Genomic DNA, 19,345 nt, shown 5'->3' with positions numbered 1-19,345 from the left:
AGAAAGCTGACGAGAAAATTCAGGTTAATTCTAATCTTAAAAGCTTAAACACCTTTTGTGTCTTATCAAAGATTCAGGATGGAATCAATATTCTCTGTGAGAAACTTGTTAACCACAAACTGCATGATGATAAACATAGATTTGAGGGACGCATATTGGCACATTCCAATAAGAGCGTTGTCTCAGAAGTTCCTGAGATTTGCGGTAAGGGAAAAGAAGACGATTCAACATTTTTAGTTTACTGTCCTGCCCTTCGGAATATCATCAGCACCGAGGATCTTCTCAAAAGTAATGGCGGAAGTGATAAAGTATTTACATGCAGAGGGAATTCTCATAATTCCATATCCAGACGATCTCCTTGTAGTGGCGGAGTCATACCAAAAAAACAGAGAGAAATACAAGAAAAAGTACTAGATCAGTTACAGACCCTCGGATGGATAGTAAACTGAGACAAGTTGGTCCTACAACCAACGTCAAAGATTCAGTTTCTAGGAGTCATAATAAATTCAGAAACAGAAAGAATGTACTTAACAAGCGAAAAGATAAAAAGATTAAAGAAAATAATACAAGCCGGGTTTAGATTTCAGAAGATGTCTTAGATGCTATTTAGAAAGGGATAAAAGGGTGTATAGAGGAATCCTATAAGATTACAGGGGATACGGTATTATATACAGTTAGAGCTCATTCAGCTAGAGCAGCGGCCACTTCATGGGCTTACAGAGCGAGTGCTACGCCGGAAGAGATCTGCAGAGCAGCTACGTGGTCAAGTCTAAGTACCTTCTCTAGACACTATAGAGTGAACCTGATGTCTGCAGGACAGCAATCATTTGGGAGAAAAGTCCTGCAGGCAGTCGGCCCACCCTAATTGGGTAAGATTCTTGCTCATCTTCTCATGGTGGACCTGTCCTGGAGGTTAATGGAAAAACCAATGTTAGTTACCTGGTAACATCCTTTTTAGTAACCTCCAGGACAGGTCCGTAACCCACCCGAGTAAAGGATTTATATGAGTATATAAGTACAAGAAAAGTATATGTTTATGCAGTATGAATATTAAAACCCCTTTGTTTTTAGGAACAGTACTTGGAATTGACTGAGGATCAAGGGGTTGGACAAAGATTTATAGAGTACTCTATCTGGACGTTTCCTGTTCCTGGGAGGAGCCTGTCGTTCTCATGGTGGACCTGTCCTGGAGGTTACTAAAAAGGATGTTACCAGGTAACTAACATTGTTTTCAAGGCTCTGTGATTCCCTGCCCCGTTTTGGAAGATTGTATGTGTGGTGTGATTGGTAGCCGGCCTTGTTCTTTCTTTCCGCAAGGCAACCCAAGTCTCGCCTCTCCGCCGGCACGGCTCCTGGCCTTTTGTGTACACAGTCACGTGACTCGGCACATGTTGTGACGTCACACATTCGCCAGCGCCACGTCCTATATTGAACGCTGTGACCGCTGTGCACCCAATCGAGCCTTTGCTACTGATATTTTTCCGACATTCCCGATCGATCCATACAACTGATTTTGGGCGGAAATCGATCAAAATATTGATGTTGCGGCACAGATTCTCTCCCGATTAGATAAAATTATCGAAATGAGTTTGATCGGGCTGCAATATGGAGTAATGTATGGGCACCGTAAAGTCTTGTACTCGTGTATGAGTCTTGTCGCCACGCAGTAAGTGGGACTGGATACCACTGGCGACATTGCATGGCTGATAACGCACAGGCACGTCACTAGTCTGCATAGCAACAGAGCAGCTAGTTTACTAACAGTGACCTCACAGCTTGTGCTGTACACCCTGGGGTTAGAGAGGGGTAGAGCTGGTCACTGCATCCCGGTCACGATCCTTGCCGATAGCACACCGGATTTACACCAAGCTTGCTTTGGGGATTATCCAGATTTGTAACTCAGGATCCTGTAGGCACAGGAGTTCTAAACTCCGCCTCTCCACACAGACCACACCCACAAGTAAAAAATTATTCTGAACTCTTAGCCACGAACGGTCTTTAGAATCTTACACTCTAATCGCTGTCTCATGTTACTAAAGCGTCCTTAGGATCTTAAGGACGCCGTTTCCTGTCGCTAAGGATGACATGAGACAGTGATTAGAGTGTAAGATTCTAAGGACCATTAGTGACATGATGCAGGGATTATGGGCCAAAGTGAGGCCTGACAGAGGGGTGTTGCAGTATGACCTCATCAAACGAGGACCCTTACCATGCAGAAGTATGCAGAGCAGAACTGCCACTAGAAGGACTGAGGGTGAGTGCTGCTGCCTGGACCCGAGGACCAGGCATCGGAGGGAGTGAGAAAGCGGAGCAGCGTCTGGGAACATAGATATCGGCACACAGAAGAACACTGCCGGTATAATTCAGAACCGCTGCTAGCAGGACAGACGGTGAGCGCCCCTGGCTGCACCTGTGTGCACCAAATATTAGGATCGTAAGAAGGGGAGGCTGGGTCAGTGCATGTTGCAGGAAAGCACACGTTGCAGCAGCGTCTCTGCATCGAGAGGGAGATAGAGGGGGACAGCCACCTCTCCTACGTAAGGCGCCTGTAGGCACAAGCCTAAGATGCCTTATGGTAAATCCAGCCATGACTATACTAATGTGGTTTAGAAAACTTTGACTATGACTAGGTTTAGTCCTTGCCCAATGTGAGGCTTTGCTTACTGTCATTACTATTAGCTGCCATGTCACCCTAATGTTGTCACAGCATGTTTTAAAAAAATTATCTGTCAAACTTGTGGAAAGTCTGTTGGCCAGCTTAGCCAGCATGTATGCAGCGACATCTCGGTTCCAGACGTGCTGTTCTATGAATGTCAATAGTGGCTCTCTGGTATCAAATCTATCTCCCGCCATTTCTGTATTGTTATGGCATACACACTTTATGCCGGACGGGGGTGTAACCATGTTGTCAGGACCCCGCAGAAATTAATCAGCTGGGCACCCTTACCTGCAGAGATCCATCAACCCCCTCACTCCACCCCTTAGCTCTATCACAAGGGGGTGCGGAGCTAGGGGCCGGTCCTGTGCATAATGCAGAGTGGAGCGTAACATTATACGTGCCGGTGACACCTGTCCTTCTTCACTTCCTCTTCAGTTTGCAAGTGCCGCCAGCCAATCACCATGTGACTTCAGTTGCATTGTGATTGGCTGGCTGCATGGCACTTACAAAGTGAAGAGGGACCTGTATCACCACTGGGAGCAGGCAATGTACAACACTGCACTGCTGCTTTTTATTAAAGGGAACCAGAGACGAAGCACCCTCATGTATTTTACCGTATATATCAGTGGGAACATTTCAAAAAACAACTACCTTGCTTTCTGTTTCATTCTGCACTACTCAGCTTGCTTCTAATCAGCCCTGATAAACTCCCCGACTGACCATTCAGTCTGGCTTTGCTCAGGAATATTTATAGCTCAGTCTGTGTTCTCTCATGTCTTTGCAAGTCCAAGCCTGCCCCCTGCTGGCTCTGCTCGGGAATCATTAGACGAGTCATTATAGCAAAGCCAGACTGAATGTTCAGTCGGGGATTTTATCTGGGCTGATTAGAAGCAAGCTGTGCAGTGCAGAATGAAACAGAAAGCAAGGTAGGTGTTTTCTGTAATGTTCCCACTGATATATATGGTAAAATACATGAGGGTGCTTCGTCTCTGGTTCACTTTAACTACGTAGCCTCCCCCAGCTCCTGCTCCTGGCCCCCCAGCGATAGTGGGGGTCGCAGGGGCTATTGTTCTGCCCCTCATGCCAGACATACAGTGCAGATACAGCTGCTGAGTGAGGCAATGGGATAGGTGTCCTGGTTTAGCACAGCCATTGAACTCGGCAGGTGAGCTGTTTTCTACATGCTATGGGCTTCATGAGTGAGAATTGTAAAATTTCACTTTAAGAATTCTTCTAGCATTACTTTGTAAAAAAAATTTATTTTTTTTGTGAATCTATTTCTTAATTTTCTCTTTTATGTTTTTCTCCACAGTGACCTGGATTGGTCGGGGTTTGAGCCGGATGTTCTGGTCACCAGTTCCATTGACACGTATATTTACATCTGGGACATCAAGTAAGTGCACAGCAGAAAATTAAAAATAAATCATCGTATATGTGCGCTCAACACCAATGTACAAACTGGAAGAAAAATGCAAAATAGGGAATCAGAAAGTGCGGACTGCTCAAAAGTCCCTAAAAGTTCCTAAAATAGATTGTTGTATATGTGCGCTCAACACCAATGTACAAACTGGAAGAAAAACATAAAAATGCAAAATCAGAAAATCAAAAAGTGCGGACTACTCAAAAGTCCCTGAACCCAAGTCCAAAAACGTATCTATATGTCCATGGGTCGCAGCATCAATTCATCAAGCATATGATGCACTCCTTTCACTTCATCCAGACGCTGCGCTCTCATGTACTCCAGAAGAAGTCCCTCTTCAATATAGTGCAAATAGTGCAGCTGCCAAGCCACAGACAGCAATAAAATATTTGTGACTCTGGAGACTCCCACTCTCTCCCTCAGCGTGCAAGTGCTTCTTAATATTACATGTGTCCTCTCACCTTATTAATATGCCATCCACATTATAAGACAGCTCATGCGCTTATTGCTCCCAGTCTGAAAACTCCCAAGGCAGCAGGCTCAGCCAAACGGATCATCCAAGAAGCAGCAGACCGAATCTAGTAACTAAAATGCTTCTCATAGCATAAAACTGTATGTTTATTAAAAGCAATTAGACTCACATGATCCCAGTATACATAAGCATATAGTAACAAGTTGCTCCACGCTAACCACTCCACGCCTGTAAGGTCCTCCCTACGCGTTTCGTGCATGCGCACTCATCGGGGCAAGTTCACAGCAGAGCCTTATCTGCTTATCTCCCCTGAAGTGTGCAGAATGGGAGCAGCACTGAGGGTAACGCGTCATCTGACCTCCATTCATGATGTCTGAAAATTGCTCTGCTGTCAAAGGGCTGCTTCGGCCAAGAAACTGAACAGATAGATAAACTACAAGTACCATATATGAAGTGATGTCTCTGGCGTACCCCTTACACTCCCTACTTATTATGGGCGGAAAAACAATAACTGGTTCGTTCCTCCTCAATCAGAAGTGGATCAGGTAGTGATTGATTATTCACTTAAAGGGACACTTAGGTAAAAAAAAAAAAAATGAGTTTTACTCATCTAGGGCTTCCAATAGCCCCCTGCAGCTGTCCGGTGCTCTCGCTGTCTCCCTCCAATCCTCCTGGCCCCGCCAGCAGCCACTTCCTGTTTCGGTGACAGGAGCTGACAGGCTGGGGACGCGAGTGATTCTTCGCATTCCCAGACACATTAGCACCCTCTATGCTGCTATATGGTATAAGATATATGCTCTAGCAGCATAGATGGCGCGATTGTGGCCAGGAACGCGAATAATCATTCGCGTCCCCAGCCTGTCAACTCCTGTCACCGAAACAGGAAGTGGCTGCCGGCGGGGCCAGACGGATCGGAGGGAGATGGCGAGGGCACCGGACAGCTGCAGCGGGCTATTGTAAGCCCCAGCTGAGTAAAACTCATTTTTTTTGTTTGACTTAAGTGTCCCTTTAAAGTAAAAAGTGCATCTGGAAAGTATTCACAGCGCATCACTTTTTCCGCATTTTGTCATTTTGCAGCTTTTTTCCAAAATGGATTCCATTCATTTTTTTTTACTCAGAATTCTACACGCAACACCCCATAATGACAACATGGAAAGAGTTTACTTGAGGTTTTGGCAAATTTATCAGAAATGAAAAAAATTGAACTCTGGTCCATTCCGTTTCCCCTGATCATCCTTGAGATGTTTCTGCAGCTTAATTGGAGTCATCCTGTGGTAAACTCAGTTCAGGACATGATTTGGAGAGGCCCACACCTGTCTGTAGAAGGTCCCACAGTTGACAGTTCATGCCAGAACACAAACCAAGCATGAAGTCAAAGGAATTGTCTGTAGACCTCCGAGACAGAATTGTCTCGAGGCATAAATCTGGGGAAGGTTATCGAAAAATTTCTGCTCCTTTGAAGGTCCCAATGAGCACAGTGGCATCCATAAGTGGAAGAAGGTCAAAACCACCAGGACTCTTCGTAGAGCTGGCCATCTAAACTGAGCGATTGGGGGAGACGGACCGTAGTCAGGAAGGTGATCGAGAACCCGATGGTCACTGTCAGAGCTCCAGAAGTTCTCTGTGGAGAGAGGAGAACCTTCCAGAAAGTCATCCATCTGCAGCAATCCACCAGTCAGACCTGAATGGTAGAATGGCCAGATGGAAGCCACTCTTTAGTAAAGGGCACATGGCAGCCCACCTGGAGTTTGCCAACCTGAAGTACTTTCAGACCGTGAGAAACAAGATTATCCGGTCTGATGAGACAAAGATTGAACTCTTTGGTGTGAATGCCAGGCGTACCGTTTGGAGGAAACCAGGCACCGCTCATCACTAGACCAGTACCATCCCTACAGTGAAGCATGGTGGTTATGTTGTGGGCGTTTTTTAAGCAGCGGGAACTGGAAGACTAGACAAAATAAAAGGAAAGATAACTGCAGCAATGTACAGAGACATCCTGAATGAAAACCTGCTCCAGAGCTCTCTTCAACTCAGACTGGAGCGGCGGTTTATCTTTAAGCAGAACTACTCTACGCACACAGCCAAGATATCAAAGGAGTGACTTCAGGACAACTCTGTGAATGTACTTGAGTGGCCCAGCCCAGACTTGAATCTGAGAACTGGAATTGGATATCCTGTGTTTCTACCTGTATCATAAAGATCCTTTCAACAAACTCTTAGGATGTTGGTCACATGATTGTGCCTTTGACCCTGTGTCTCACAGGTGCATGCTGGGAGAATAGATCAGTAAAGGCTGTATGCAGACATACAATACTTTTTAAATCCATATAACATAGGTTGTATTACTGCTGCAGTAAAGTGATGGGAATCCATACATGTGCTGACCACACTGTGTTCTCTTCTCAGGGATACAAGGAAGCCAGCTGTGTCCTTGTCCGCTGTGGGTAAGTGCTATGGTCTCTCCATGTATTATATTGGTAAGAAGGCATGTGGTGGTTAGCTGTGGGCTCCCATTCATTGTTTCACATCAGTGAACGGGATGTATGGCCTGACAGTCGATAGTTATGCTTTCCCAAACATGTCACAGAACTTTTAAAAGTTTTGAGTCTGTTGTGTACTTGTATCTTTAGTGTTTGTGTTTTTCTGAGCTGCACTTAGGCCAGGGCTGTGCAGCCGGCGCAAAAATCATTCTACTCTGACTCCTCAGTTTATAAAACCTCCGACTGCTACACACTCCGACTACACAACTCTAAGGCAGTCCATCATATGCACCTTTTTCCCTGAGAATAATAAGTAAGCACATATTGATCCACAGTAATGAGCTGGACATAAGTGCAACATGTACATTACGAAACACATACTTAACTGGTCAGATTGAGTTCTTTATTGGCTGCAGCCCATTTTATTGCTTCTAACATAGAAGTTACCGGCCATCTCTGCAGCAGGTCTTTCCCACGCAGCTCTCTTCTCTTGATTGGTCGTGCCTGGCTCTGCCCCCACACTCTGAGTTGCTCTCCAGCCCTGCCATTGGTGCAGAGGTGCTAGGGCCGTCTAGCCTTACCAGCTATTTCCCGGCATGACTAGCTCAGCTTGCTGGAGAGGTGGAGGCAGCCTAAAGCTAGACTTGCACTGAATGCACATCATCGTCTCCATTGCCTTCTGTGCCCCTTTAAGCACTATGTGGAGTGCAGCAATGGACGTGTTGTGATTACATTGACTGGAACAACATCTGTGTGGCAGTGAGGGTACTGATGCAGTGCATTCAGTGTCAACCAGCCCTTACTGACCACCCACTTGCCTTTTATTCCTTTACTTAAAGAGAATCTGTAACAGGAAAAGATCCCCTGGGGGGTACTCACCTCGGGTGGGGGAAGCCTCCGGATCCTAATGAGGCTTCCCACGCCGTCCTCCATCCGTCAGGGGTCTTGCTGCAGCCCTCCGTGGAGTCCGTGCAGCGGTGACGTCAATATTTACCTTCCTGGCTCCTGCGCAGGCGCTCTGACGGCTGTCGGCTCCGAACTACACGGAAATACCCGATCGCCGTCGGATCTGCTCTACTGCGCAGGCGCAAGTTTCCTGCGCAGTAGAGCGGACCCAAATGAGACCGGGTATTTCCGTGTAGTTCGGAACGGAAAGCCGCCACAGCGCCCCCGCTGGAGCCAGCAAAGGTAAATATTGAACTGACAGTCGGCACAGTCGCCGGCTGTTCGGAGGGCTGCGGCGAGACCCCCGTGGGACAGAGGACGGCGTGGGAAGCCTCATTAGGATCCGGAGGCTTCCCCCACCCGAGGTGATTACCCCCCAGGGGATCTTTTTAATGTTACAGAGTCTCTTTAAAGAGAATCTTACAGCAAAAAGCATACCATTCTATTCATTATTTTCTCCTGGGCCCCTCTGTGCTGTTTCTGCCACTCTCTGCTACAATCCTGGCTTGTAATTAACAGTTTTAAGTAGTGTTTACAAACAAACTAACCATCTTGTGATAGGCTCACATAAGCAGAGTGTGTGAGTCATACAGAGTGTGCAGGGGGCCTGCAGAGGGTGTGTATCGCTTCTATCCAATCACAAGCAGCCCTGCACATTCCACACATTCCAGCCTTAGCTGACAGCCGACAGAAGGAAACAGATTAGATCATATAACAGAGATAACACAGCCACTGTGCAATTAGGAAAAGCTGCAGTAAGCCAGAGCACATTAGAACAGGCAAAGGAACTTATAGCATGGAAGAACTAAGGCTGAAAATTTTGTTACAGAGTCTCTTTAAAGTGAGCGTAAAGTCCTGCATATGCCTCTGCCTCTTTAACCCTTTAGCAGCCAATTTATTTAGAGGCACTAGCACATTTTTTTCATTTTGTATTTGTTACATTTCCCTGCTTCTAATTAGTATTGCTGTATTGCGTATTTATGGCCACTTGTCACTAGAGGGCAGCGTGGCACAACAACAGAGGACTCCTGCATTCAGTCGGTGTCTTTTCTGCTAGCGGAGAGAGAGATCAAAGCATTCCAAGAATTTACAGCATGACTGAGGTCAAAACCAGTGCACTTACCTCAAAAGAGATAACTCTATTGAAACTGCTAATGGGTTTAACCTGTTCAGGACCATAAGCTTACACCCCCCTAGTGATCAGGCTATTTTTTACTAATTAGGGCTCTGCAGCTTTAAGTGCTTGCTGCAGAGCCGTACAAGTCGGCACACAAGTGATTCCCCCCCCCCTTCTGCCCACCAACAGAGCTTTCTGTTGGTGGGCTCTGATCCCTGCCGGCATGTCTGTTTATTTGCTTGTTTGGGCTTGTTTTTTATTAAATTTCGCCATTTTTGTACTTATTTGTTTTCCCTCTCTCCCTCCCTAAACCAGCCAATCACTGCGGTCTGCTGTCACCGGCATTAGCCTATGAGAGCTGATCGCTCTCCTGCCTCCTCGGGACAGCCGAGTGACACGGCTGTCCCCAGTACAGCGCTGTCATAGATCGCAGCGCTGTACAATGTAAATACGCCGTGGAACAGTCTTCTAGCGGCTATCGCAGCTGGGAGACTGATGACGGAGCGGCATGAGGTGGTCGGCAAATTGTGTCCCTTTAACAAGTGTGAGTACCTAATATATTCTGAAGTCATCCCCTCTCTCTGCCTGTGCCCGCTTCTGCCTGAAGCCGCTCTCATGAGCAATAACCGCCATCTGCAGTGTTTGATTGCCTGCAGAGCTTTATCTGACATCCATGATCTATATAAGCCTGTGTGCTGCCCGTGTGTCAGCGTTCTGCTATCATAGCTCTTCCAGCTTCTACTGACTGCCCTGTATGTTATCTCTGTCTTGTGCCTGATGTAGCTGTATGGTTCCAGATAACCAAGTCCTTTTGTAACGCTGGGTACTCACAATACGTTTCTCCGCTCCATTTTCCACCCGATCGTTTTTTCCGCTCGATTCTCCTATCTTCCTCTCGTTTTTCTTAACTTTTTCCATTCACTTCTATAAGAAATCGAGCCGAAAAGCGATCGGAAAGAATATCGGACATGTCAGAAATTATCTATCGAACCCATCTATCGGGGGTAAAAACGTATGGTGTATTCCCAGCATAAGGACTTAGTTATTTGAAGCCTTAAAACGGCATCTTAAAGTGCATCCGAGATAAACTTTTACTCATTGCATAATTGTGTTCCTTTCATATAGTTTATATATGGCATTCCTCAAGCCAAATACTTTTTTGTTTTTGTACTCTAATTCCCTATAAACTAAACAAGCCTCGCCCACAGCTTTTCAGAGTGCCTTGGCATTTTCAGACAGTAGCAAGGGCTTATGAGAGCTCAGTCTGGGCACGAGGAGGATGGGGTGTTACTAGCCATTGATTACAGAGGCAGAGGGGAGGAGGGAGGAGGAGGGGGGATTGAGCTGAGGCCTGGAGATGCTTTCAGCTTGCCTGTGTAATGTTTACAAACCACATGACTGCCATCATTGTATCACAGGAAGAACTAATCGTATACCGTTGAAGCTGTTTGCAGCTAGATTTGCTGTGTAAACTATCTAAACTTTAGATAAGATATATAGACAAGTTACTTGTTATAGTTAGTTTTTCATCTCGGATCTGCTTTGAAGAGACACCATTTATTTCTAAAGAGGCAGAGGTAAAAGCAGACGTTAGGGGTGTGTGTGTACACGTTGCACCACATTGGTGTACTTGTGAGTGGGGAAGGTCTTCTTGGACGTACGCAGGCTTCCAGTACTTAGTGCTCTTTCTGCAGCTTGCATGGCTCCACACCTGCTTCTTATGCAGCAGCCAGTTTACGCCCACATCAGCATTCTAGATTGCAGCACCAAAGAAAACAGAGGTGACTGGCACACGAAAGAGGTCACTGAATGGTACAGTAATATAACTACTGCACCACGACTACAAGACACCGCACTGTGCACACCCAGGCAAGAGGCGGGGATAGACAAGAGTCAGGTACCTCAGAACCTGAGGTGAAAATAACCTGATGAGATAAACTATTGTATCTATCCTCCTCCTCTTAAAAATGACTTTTTAGCTATCCAATGGTTTTATTTTATATTGAAATATTTACACTTCAAAGTAGACTGAATGTTTTATCGTCCATGTTAATGGCAGTGTCTCGAGAGTCCTGGAGTTAAAATACATGAACTATTTACTTTTTTAATCTATTCCCTGCTCTCAGAAGTTGTTTTCTGCCAGAAAAAGTTTTATGGCTTCAGTTCCCTATCAGTGAGAGTTACAATATAATCCTAGTAGATGGAGAGGATGTATGGTTGGCTTTACAGCAGGAAAGAGTCCTTGAGCAGGGAGCTGGCAGGAAACACGATGCTCCACACACTATGGTTGTGGTTGCGTGCTCTGGTCGTAGAACATAGCCATGTACTGTGCAGGAGAAGGAGAGAGGAGAGGAGACCGGCACTGCAATCAACTGATTTATTCCATAGTGTAGCATGTAACAATGCACAATACAAATCGTGAAGTCAAACAACATACCATTGCTGAAGTGATGTGGGTGGCGGTACCGGTCTCCTCTCCTCTCTCTCCTTCCTTTACGATATAATCCAACAAGAGAGAAACTGTCAGTTGCATACCTGAAGATTAACTCTTTCAGGCAGTAAAGGGAAAAAAGGGAACACTGCCTAGTTATGTATATGCTTAGCACTGTATATATACACGTCTATCTAGTCATGTCACATGTCACCCCGGATACACATAAAGATGTTTCGTTTGAGCAAAGAGGTCCATTACTCGTCCTCCTCGCCGTTACAGAAAGCACCATTGTGGAAGGAGAGGAAGCGGGAGTCTCTCGGTTCTTCCAGACTTTATTTTTTATATCTAGGTAGTTCCTCGTGTCTATAGCAATAATGAAAGAGTGGGATTTCACTTTGTGCTGCCAGAGCACCAGGGAGCTAGAGTACATGTGACATCCGAGCGCCCCGGTGCTTCCCTCATCACTATAGAAGGAAGGATCAGGTTCTTTGCATGGCAGTAGTCCTGATACTTTCTCTATCTGTGTATTAAGCCTGGTCAGTCTGAGTTTGTGCTGCCAGTCTGTAGACCACCAGTGACAGTTTTTCTTGTTGGAACGCTGTCAGTTTGATCCAGGGTACAACAACAACCCACAGGGCACCCTTCCAAATGAAACTGGCATAGGGCCCTCTCCTTGGATCTGGTGGCTGGTAAATCGCTCACACCTACACACTACCCACCCCTGACACCATCTTCCCACATTTCAGAGCAGCACAGTGGAGTAGTGTACTATTTACCTGCTCCAGCAATGTGTCCAGTTCCTTCGGTTTATGCTTCCATACCACCTTCTCCTGATCACATCACATGCCTCAGAGGTGTGCAGCATAGAGCATGTGACTGTCAGGAAGGTCAGAGGAGACCCGAAGCAGCACTGGAGCAGGTAAATATTAAACTGCTCCACTGTGCTACTCTGCAGAAGGGGGAGGAGCCACCCCCCCCCCCCCCACACACACACACACACACACACACACACACACACACACACTGTCACTATAGTTACACCACTTAGTTTGAAACTGTTAAAGAGACTCTGTAACAAAGACTTATTTCTTCTATCCTATAAGTTCCTATACCTGTTCTAATGTGGTCTGTCTTGCTGCAGCCTTTTCTAGTTGCACAGTGGCTGTATTATCTCTGTTGTATAATCTAATCTTTCCTTTGTCAGCTTTGTCGGCTCAGGCAGGAATGTGCTGCTCTGCTGTGATAAGTAGAAGTTATATTCACCCTCTCCATGCCCCCTCCAGGCTCTGTATGAGTCACAGACTGAGCTTCTCTCAGCCTATCACATGCTGGTTAGCAGCCATGTTTTTTGTTTGTAAACACTGCCGAAAACTGGAAATTACAGGCCAGGATTGCAGCAGGGAGTGGCAGAAACAGCACAGAGGGGCCCAGGAGAACATAATAAATAGAATGGTATGCTTTTTATTGTAAGAATTTTAGAGTACAGATTCTCTTTAAAACTTAAAGGACCACTATCTTGAAAAAAGTAGGCAGTTAAAATCTGACAGAACCGACAGGTTTTGGACCAGTCCATCTCCTCATTTGGGATTCTCAGGGATTTCTGTGTTTTCAACAGAATTTCCTGAACAGCAGTTTAACTGCTAAAATAGTAAGACACCAGCCAGCCTCCCTACTCATTTGTACACTATTTTGTTAGACTTTGCAACTGCTGTTCAGGAAATGCTGTTGAAAGCAAATAAATCCCTGAGAATCCCCCATGAGGAGCCGGACTGGCCCAAAACCTGGCGGTTCTGTTAGATTTTAAGCCTACTTTTTTCGCAATAGTGGTCCTTTAATAAACAGTTTGGTTTGCGAGTTTGAGTACATTTTAGGTCTTGGCCTCTTGCGTGATTGAGTTTGACACCCCTGCTGTAGAGTAACATGAGCAGCATTTCACGGTATGTTACTGGATGATTATTTGTTTATCCTCTGCAGCTGGCGCCTCACAGGTGAAGTGGAATAAAAAGAACGCCAACTGCATCGCCACCAGCCACGACGGAGACGTACGAATCTGGGATCGCAGGGTAAGTGGCTGTAGGGATTGCTGTTGCTGCCGTGAGGTGCTCTGCTATTCTGAGTCTTGGGGCATTAGGTTATGATCAAATACAAGCAGACCCAGTATGGTTTAGGAGGTGACCCAGTGACGAAAGTCCATGGAAAACGGTTCTCCCAATCACAGCAACGACTAAACTTGAAGCATTCTAATTGGCAGAATAGTGTTGGCGTAGCTTAATACAACCTACATTAAACCTAGATGTTCCAGAGGGGGCTGTCCATCCAATCACTTTAGCAAAAAAAAAAAAAAAAAGTCACCTTAATGGTGACCCATAACCTCCAGGTCTCTATGAATGAGAGAGACCAGGAGCCCAGTGGTGCAGCATCGTAGACAAAGGGATGTAAGCACACGTGTATAAGTATTATACTCACAAGGGTGGGATGCAAAACGTGCAACCACTGTCTGAGCCTGCGGGAATATAACCGTTCCCGCTCAGTGTCCCAGGTCTGTGGGTGCAGATGCTAGTCAGTTGCTCTCCTGGATTAGTTGTGAGGACTAAAGTTCCTTGTGACTAAAAAACCACTATGGGGTATAGACTATACTAAAAAAACACTGGTGAAGGCGCCATTGATGAAATGATACTACTAGATGTTGTATTTATGAGAAGCGTAATTTTTTACCTTCTCAGGACAAACCATTATTCAATGGAAAAGTCATGTTTATTCATGCACATGTCATGGGTTTTGGTCCCGGGCTGCGGCTCGTTAGCCCGGGGATCAATGAATTGGGACATGGTGCCCGATCATTGATCCCTTTCCCTGGCAGAAAAAGCGACGGCTTCTCTCGGAAGTCTCGCTCTTTCTGCCTCTTACGTCCCCCCTACGTCCCTCTAAGCGTACATGTTATGGTTAGAGTGACGTAATGTAAACAAACCCACGGTTGCCATCTTGTGGCCAAATAGTAAAACTACATCTACATGGTTAAAAAAAAAACAGAACCCATTTTTTACATTAAAAAAATACTATTTTCATCCCACCCTCCCAAAAATACCCAAATAAAATGTAAAAAAAAACAAAAACATTACAATGAAAAAAAAAACAGTAAATATTTACCTAAGGGTCTAAACTTTTTAAATATCCATGTAAAGATGAATTTTTTTTTATTATAAGCTTGTATATAGTGATGGGTGCAAAACGTAAAAAAAATGCACTTTTATTTCCAAATAAAATATTGTCGCCATACATTGTGATAGGGACATAATTTAAATGGTCTAATACCCGGGACTATTAGGCAAATACAATACGTGCGTTTAAATTATGGAGGCATGTATTATTTTAAAACTATAATGGTCGAAAACTGAGAAATATTTTTTTTCCGTTTTTTTTTTTCTTATACTTCCTGTTAATGCATTTACAGTAAAGTAGCTCTTAGCAAAATGTACCCCCCAAAGAAAGACTAATTGGTGGCAGAAAAAAAAAGATATAGAGCAGTTAATTGTGATAAGTAGTGATACAGTTATAGGCGAATGAATGGGAGGTGAAAATTGCTCCGATGCATAAAGTGAAACACGACTGAGGGCTGAAGTGGTTAATTTAGGCACTCACATTAGTGACCAAAAGCTCTACAGTCACTTGTATTGACCTGAGGAAGTGTGCCAAGACTGGTGAAACATACTTTATACTCTGTATTCTGCTGCAGAATATTTTTTTCTCTATATAAATACATAATGATAATATTTTGGTAGAACATTAGACTAGGACTATGGTAGGATTCGATTGTGAGCTCCTCTGAGGACAGTCAGTGACATGACGATGTGCTTTGTAAAGTGCTGCAGAAGATGTTAGTGCTATATAAATATATAATAATATGGTAGGACATTAGACTATGACTATGGTACAGATTCGATTGGGCGCTCCTCTGAGGACAGTCAGTGACGTGACTATGTACGGTACTCTGTAAAGTGCTGCAGGAGATGTCAGTGCTATATAAATACGTAAGAATAATATGGTAAGGCAATACACTATGACTATGGTAGGATTAGATTGTCCGCTCCTCTGAAGACAGTCAGTCACATGACTACATACTCTGTAAAGTGCTGCAGAAGATGTCGGTGCTGTATGAATACATAATGATGATATAATATCTGTCTGTTTCCTTTCCACAGAGACCAAGTACTGCCACTGAGTACATTGCTGCTCACTTGTATAAGATCCATGGGCTGGACTGGCACCCTGATAATGAGTATATTCTGGCCACCTCCAGCCAGGATAATTCCGTCAAGGTAAATGGAACCTGGAGATGAAATCTGTTTCTCTGTTTATGGATCTCTCTTTGTGTTTCCTGACACTTTGTTATAAATGAAGCCTGATAGTTACAGAGCTCTCATCATTTCTCTTCCAGTTCTGGGACTGGCGGCAGCCCCGGAAATGCTTCAGCGTCCTGCCCTGCCAGGTGCCTGTATGGAAAGCAAGATATACGGTAAGATCCGCCTCCATCTTCTGGAAATGGCGAGAATTTCATTATAATGTGTGGGAGTATAACCCCTTTTCTTGGGAGAATATACTGGAGAGAACATTAACCCTTTGGGGATCTCCTAACTCCCCTTAAGGACCAGGCTATTTTACATGCAGGAAGGGGGGCGCGAGTCAGGCAGCCAGATCCCTAGTGTGACTTGCTGGGCATGGTGTCCCCCTCCCCCCCGTAGCCAGCAGCCTTTACTCACCTCCCAGGCTCCAGTGATAAGCAGCTGTGGACACCTCCGCTTCGGCCAGCATCCCTGCTCTTACTGCTACTAAGTTCTGGGTCGTTCAGGTGACGTCATCAAGCTGCGACCCACGACTTACATCAGAGCGAGCGGGGATGCCGACCGGAGCGGAGGGGAGCGCCGATCGCCTGGGGAGCATCAGGAAGGTGACTCCTCTTCTCCATATCCCCCCCCCCTCCGCCGCAGCTGTGACAGTGAACACTATGATCTGCCAGCGATCACAGTGATCACAAGCCATACACACAATGGCTGCGGATCTCTGAAAGGAGATGTTAGCTGTCATATGACAACTTAATCTCCCCTCTCGGGTGCGCACTATCGCGTCGGGAGCGGAAGTGGCGGGCGGCGTAAATCCTACGCCGCATCAGCCTAGGGCAGCCACAAGTGCGTCGCAGGTTTTACTACAGGCAGTCCCCAATAGGTTAATAAGGACATATATTAAAGTGTACCCGAGGCGAACCTCTGGGATCCTATAGGGCAGGATTGGGATCCTATAGGGCAGGATTGTCAAGCTCAAACACAAAGTGGGCTGAAACTGAGCTCAGTCACAGGCCGAGCTCAATAACTAGTGGCACCTCTCTCCCTTATAAAGTTCCTTGGTGTCTAATACCCCCCTCCATCCACTATACAGTTCCCTGACATTAAGTGGTCCTCCTTCCCCTATACAGTTCCCTGGTGTCTAGTGGCCCCCTTCCTTTCTCCTATACAGTTCCCTGGTGTCTAGTGGCCCCCTTCCTTTCTCCTATACAGTTCCCTGGTGTCTAGTGGCCCCCTTCCTTTCTCCTATACAGTTCCCTGGTGTCTAGTGGCCCCCTTCCTTTCTCCTATACAGTTCCCTGGTGTCTAGTGGCCCCCTTCCTTTCTCCTATACAGTTCCCTGGTGTCTAGTGGCCCCCTTCCTTTCTCCTATACAGTTCCCTGGTGTCTAGTGGCCCCCTTCCCTCTCCTATACAGTTCCCTGGTGTCTAGTGGCCCCCTTCCCTCTCCTATTCAGTTCCCTGGTATCTCGTGCTGTCCTCATATGGCTTCCCTGAGAATCTAGGGCTTCCCCTGCGGTATAGAGTGGGCCAAACATAGTGCAAAACGCGGTATCCACCAAAGGGCCAAATCTGATGGCTCCGAGGGCCGGAGTTAGACATGTGTGCTATAGAGGCTTCCAAGGCCATCCTACGAGTCTTACTTTATTCCTATTCTTGGATGCTTACACTCACCTTTCAAAATGAGCTCTTCCTGGCTGTAATCTCTGTTTCCTTTAGAACTGTGTGAAGCAGAGAGAGACACAGGAACGCAGGGTTGCAACTGATAAGTGATTTACACACTATCTTGATGCTAAAACTCTGCTTTCTGCCATTCTGAAGAGATTCCAGTCACAGACTTATAGCCAGTGAGGACTGTCTCTGTATGCTGGATGTGCTGGACACAGTACTCCATAGTAATATCCACAGTGAAAGTGTCATAATGTCTTCACGTAAAAAATAAGATGAAAAAAAGCCGTGGTATTGCTATTTGCTATCAATTACTGGAATTGCATGTGGCCTTAATAATTTTTGTTAACTTTGATAGTTGTCTTTTAAGGGGAGGTTTTTTTTTTTTATATATATCTGTACATTGTATAAACATTTATCTTTTAACGTTTTTATTTAATCTTTGTTACGTACAGTACTGACTTTTTCCGATAGAAGTCACTGGTATATGATCATTCACTTTGTCTGATACAGACCACCCTTAGTGCAGCACTTCAAGGCAGTGATGGATCAATCTAAAGCTGGCCACTAACGGTCCAATTTCTAGCGAAAAATCGTTCAAACGATCAGAAATTCTGATCGGATTGGTTGTAAATAATCTCCATTGGTGGACACAATCGATTATGAACGAGTGAATTTTCGTCGAACGAAAATTTGGATTTTCTTGGTGGTCGTGATAGATAGGAAGAAGTGATTGGTTAGTTGATGGTGTAGTGAACGATTTTTCGTCCGATCAGAATTTCTGATCGCTCGAACGATTTTTCGCTAGAAATTGGACCATTAGTGGCCAGCTTTACAGTATTGTATATAGTTTCTGATGGCCTTGCTTTGACTGCTTCCAGTACTTCATCAGACATTCCCTATAAGGAGTGAGGATTCCGCATACAACCACAATTCTTGACAATTGGTTCTTTTATCTTTCATGGCCTACACGTTGGAGTAGTGGATATTGCTCTTGCTTTGCAGTGCTGGGTCCTTGGTTCAAATCCGAGTCTGAGCACTAGCTGCATGGATTTTGTATGTTCTCCCTGTGTCTCTGTGGGTTTCCTCCGGGCACTCTGGTTTCATATGAGAAACATACAGTGAATATATAAGTTAATTGGCTTCCCCCTAAAATTGGCCCTAGACTATGCTGGATATATGAGTATGGTAGGGATTAGATTGTGAGCTCCTCTGAGGGACAATTAAGTGACAAGACAATGTACTCTGTAAAGTGCTGCAGAAGATGTTAATGCTATATAAATACATAATAATATGGTAGGACATTAGACTATGACTATGGGAGGATTAGATTGTGAGCTCCTCTGAGGACAGTCAGTGACATGACTATGTAGTCTGTAATGTGCTGCAGGAGATGTCAGTGCTATATAAATACATAATAATAATAACATGGTAGAACATTAAACTATGACTATGGTAGGATTATTTTGTAAACCCCTCTATCAGGGACATGACTATGCACTCTGTAAAGTGCTAAGGAAGATGTTAGTGCTATATAAAGACATAATAATATAGTAAGACATTAGAATATGACTATGATTGGGATTAGATTGTGAGCTCCTCTGAGGACAGTCAGTGACATGACTATGTACTCTTTAATGTGCTGCAGAAGATGTCAGTGCTATATAAATACATAATAATATGGTAGGACAGTAGAATATGACTATGGCAGGGATTAGATTGTGAGCCCCTCTGAGGGACAGTTAGTACGTTGGACAGCGCTGCGGAAGATGTTGGCACTATATAAATACTAAATAATTATAATAATTGTCTCT

At 45.1% G+C, this 19,345-nt stretch overlaps 1 protein-coding gene across 4 annotated transcripts in view; it reads left to right on the top strand.

Moving 5' to 3' along the window:
- The window catches only part of WDR59 (WD repeat domain 59), a 142,737-nt gene that overhangs the window by 22,378 nt on the left and 101,014 nt on the right, over window positions 1-19,345 (top strand). For all 4 annotated transcript variants that reach the window (XM_068261683.1, XM_068261682.1, XM_068261681.1 and 1 more), the window contains exons 5-9: window positions 3,972-4,052; window positions 6,958-6,995; window positions 13,502-13,590; window positions 15,727-15,843; window positions 15,963-16,040. In XM_068261683.1, coding sequence (XP_068117784.1) covers window positions 3,972-4,052; window positions 6,958-6,995; window positions 13,502-13,590; window positions 15,727-15,843; window positions 15,963-16,040 — 403 coding nt within the window. The remainder of the gene's footprint in view (window positions 1-3,971; window positions 4,053-6,957; window positions 6,996-13,501; window positions 13,591-15,726; window positions 15,844-15,962; window positions 16,041-19,345) is intronic.

Source organism: Hyperolius riggenbachi, chromosome 11, assembly GCF_040937935.1.
Source record: "Hyperolius riggenbachi isolate aHypRig1 chromosome 11, aHypRig1.pri, whole genome shotgun sequence".
NCBI classification, from domain to species: domain Eukaryota; kingdom Metazoa; phylum Chordata; class Amphibia; order Anura; family Hyperoliidae; genus Hyperolius; species Hyperolius riggenbachi.
The sequence above is the reverse complement of the archived record's forward strand: the minus strand, read 5'-3'. Positions and strand labels throughout refer to the sequence as shown.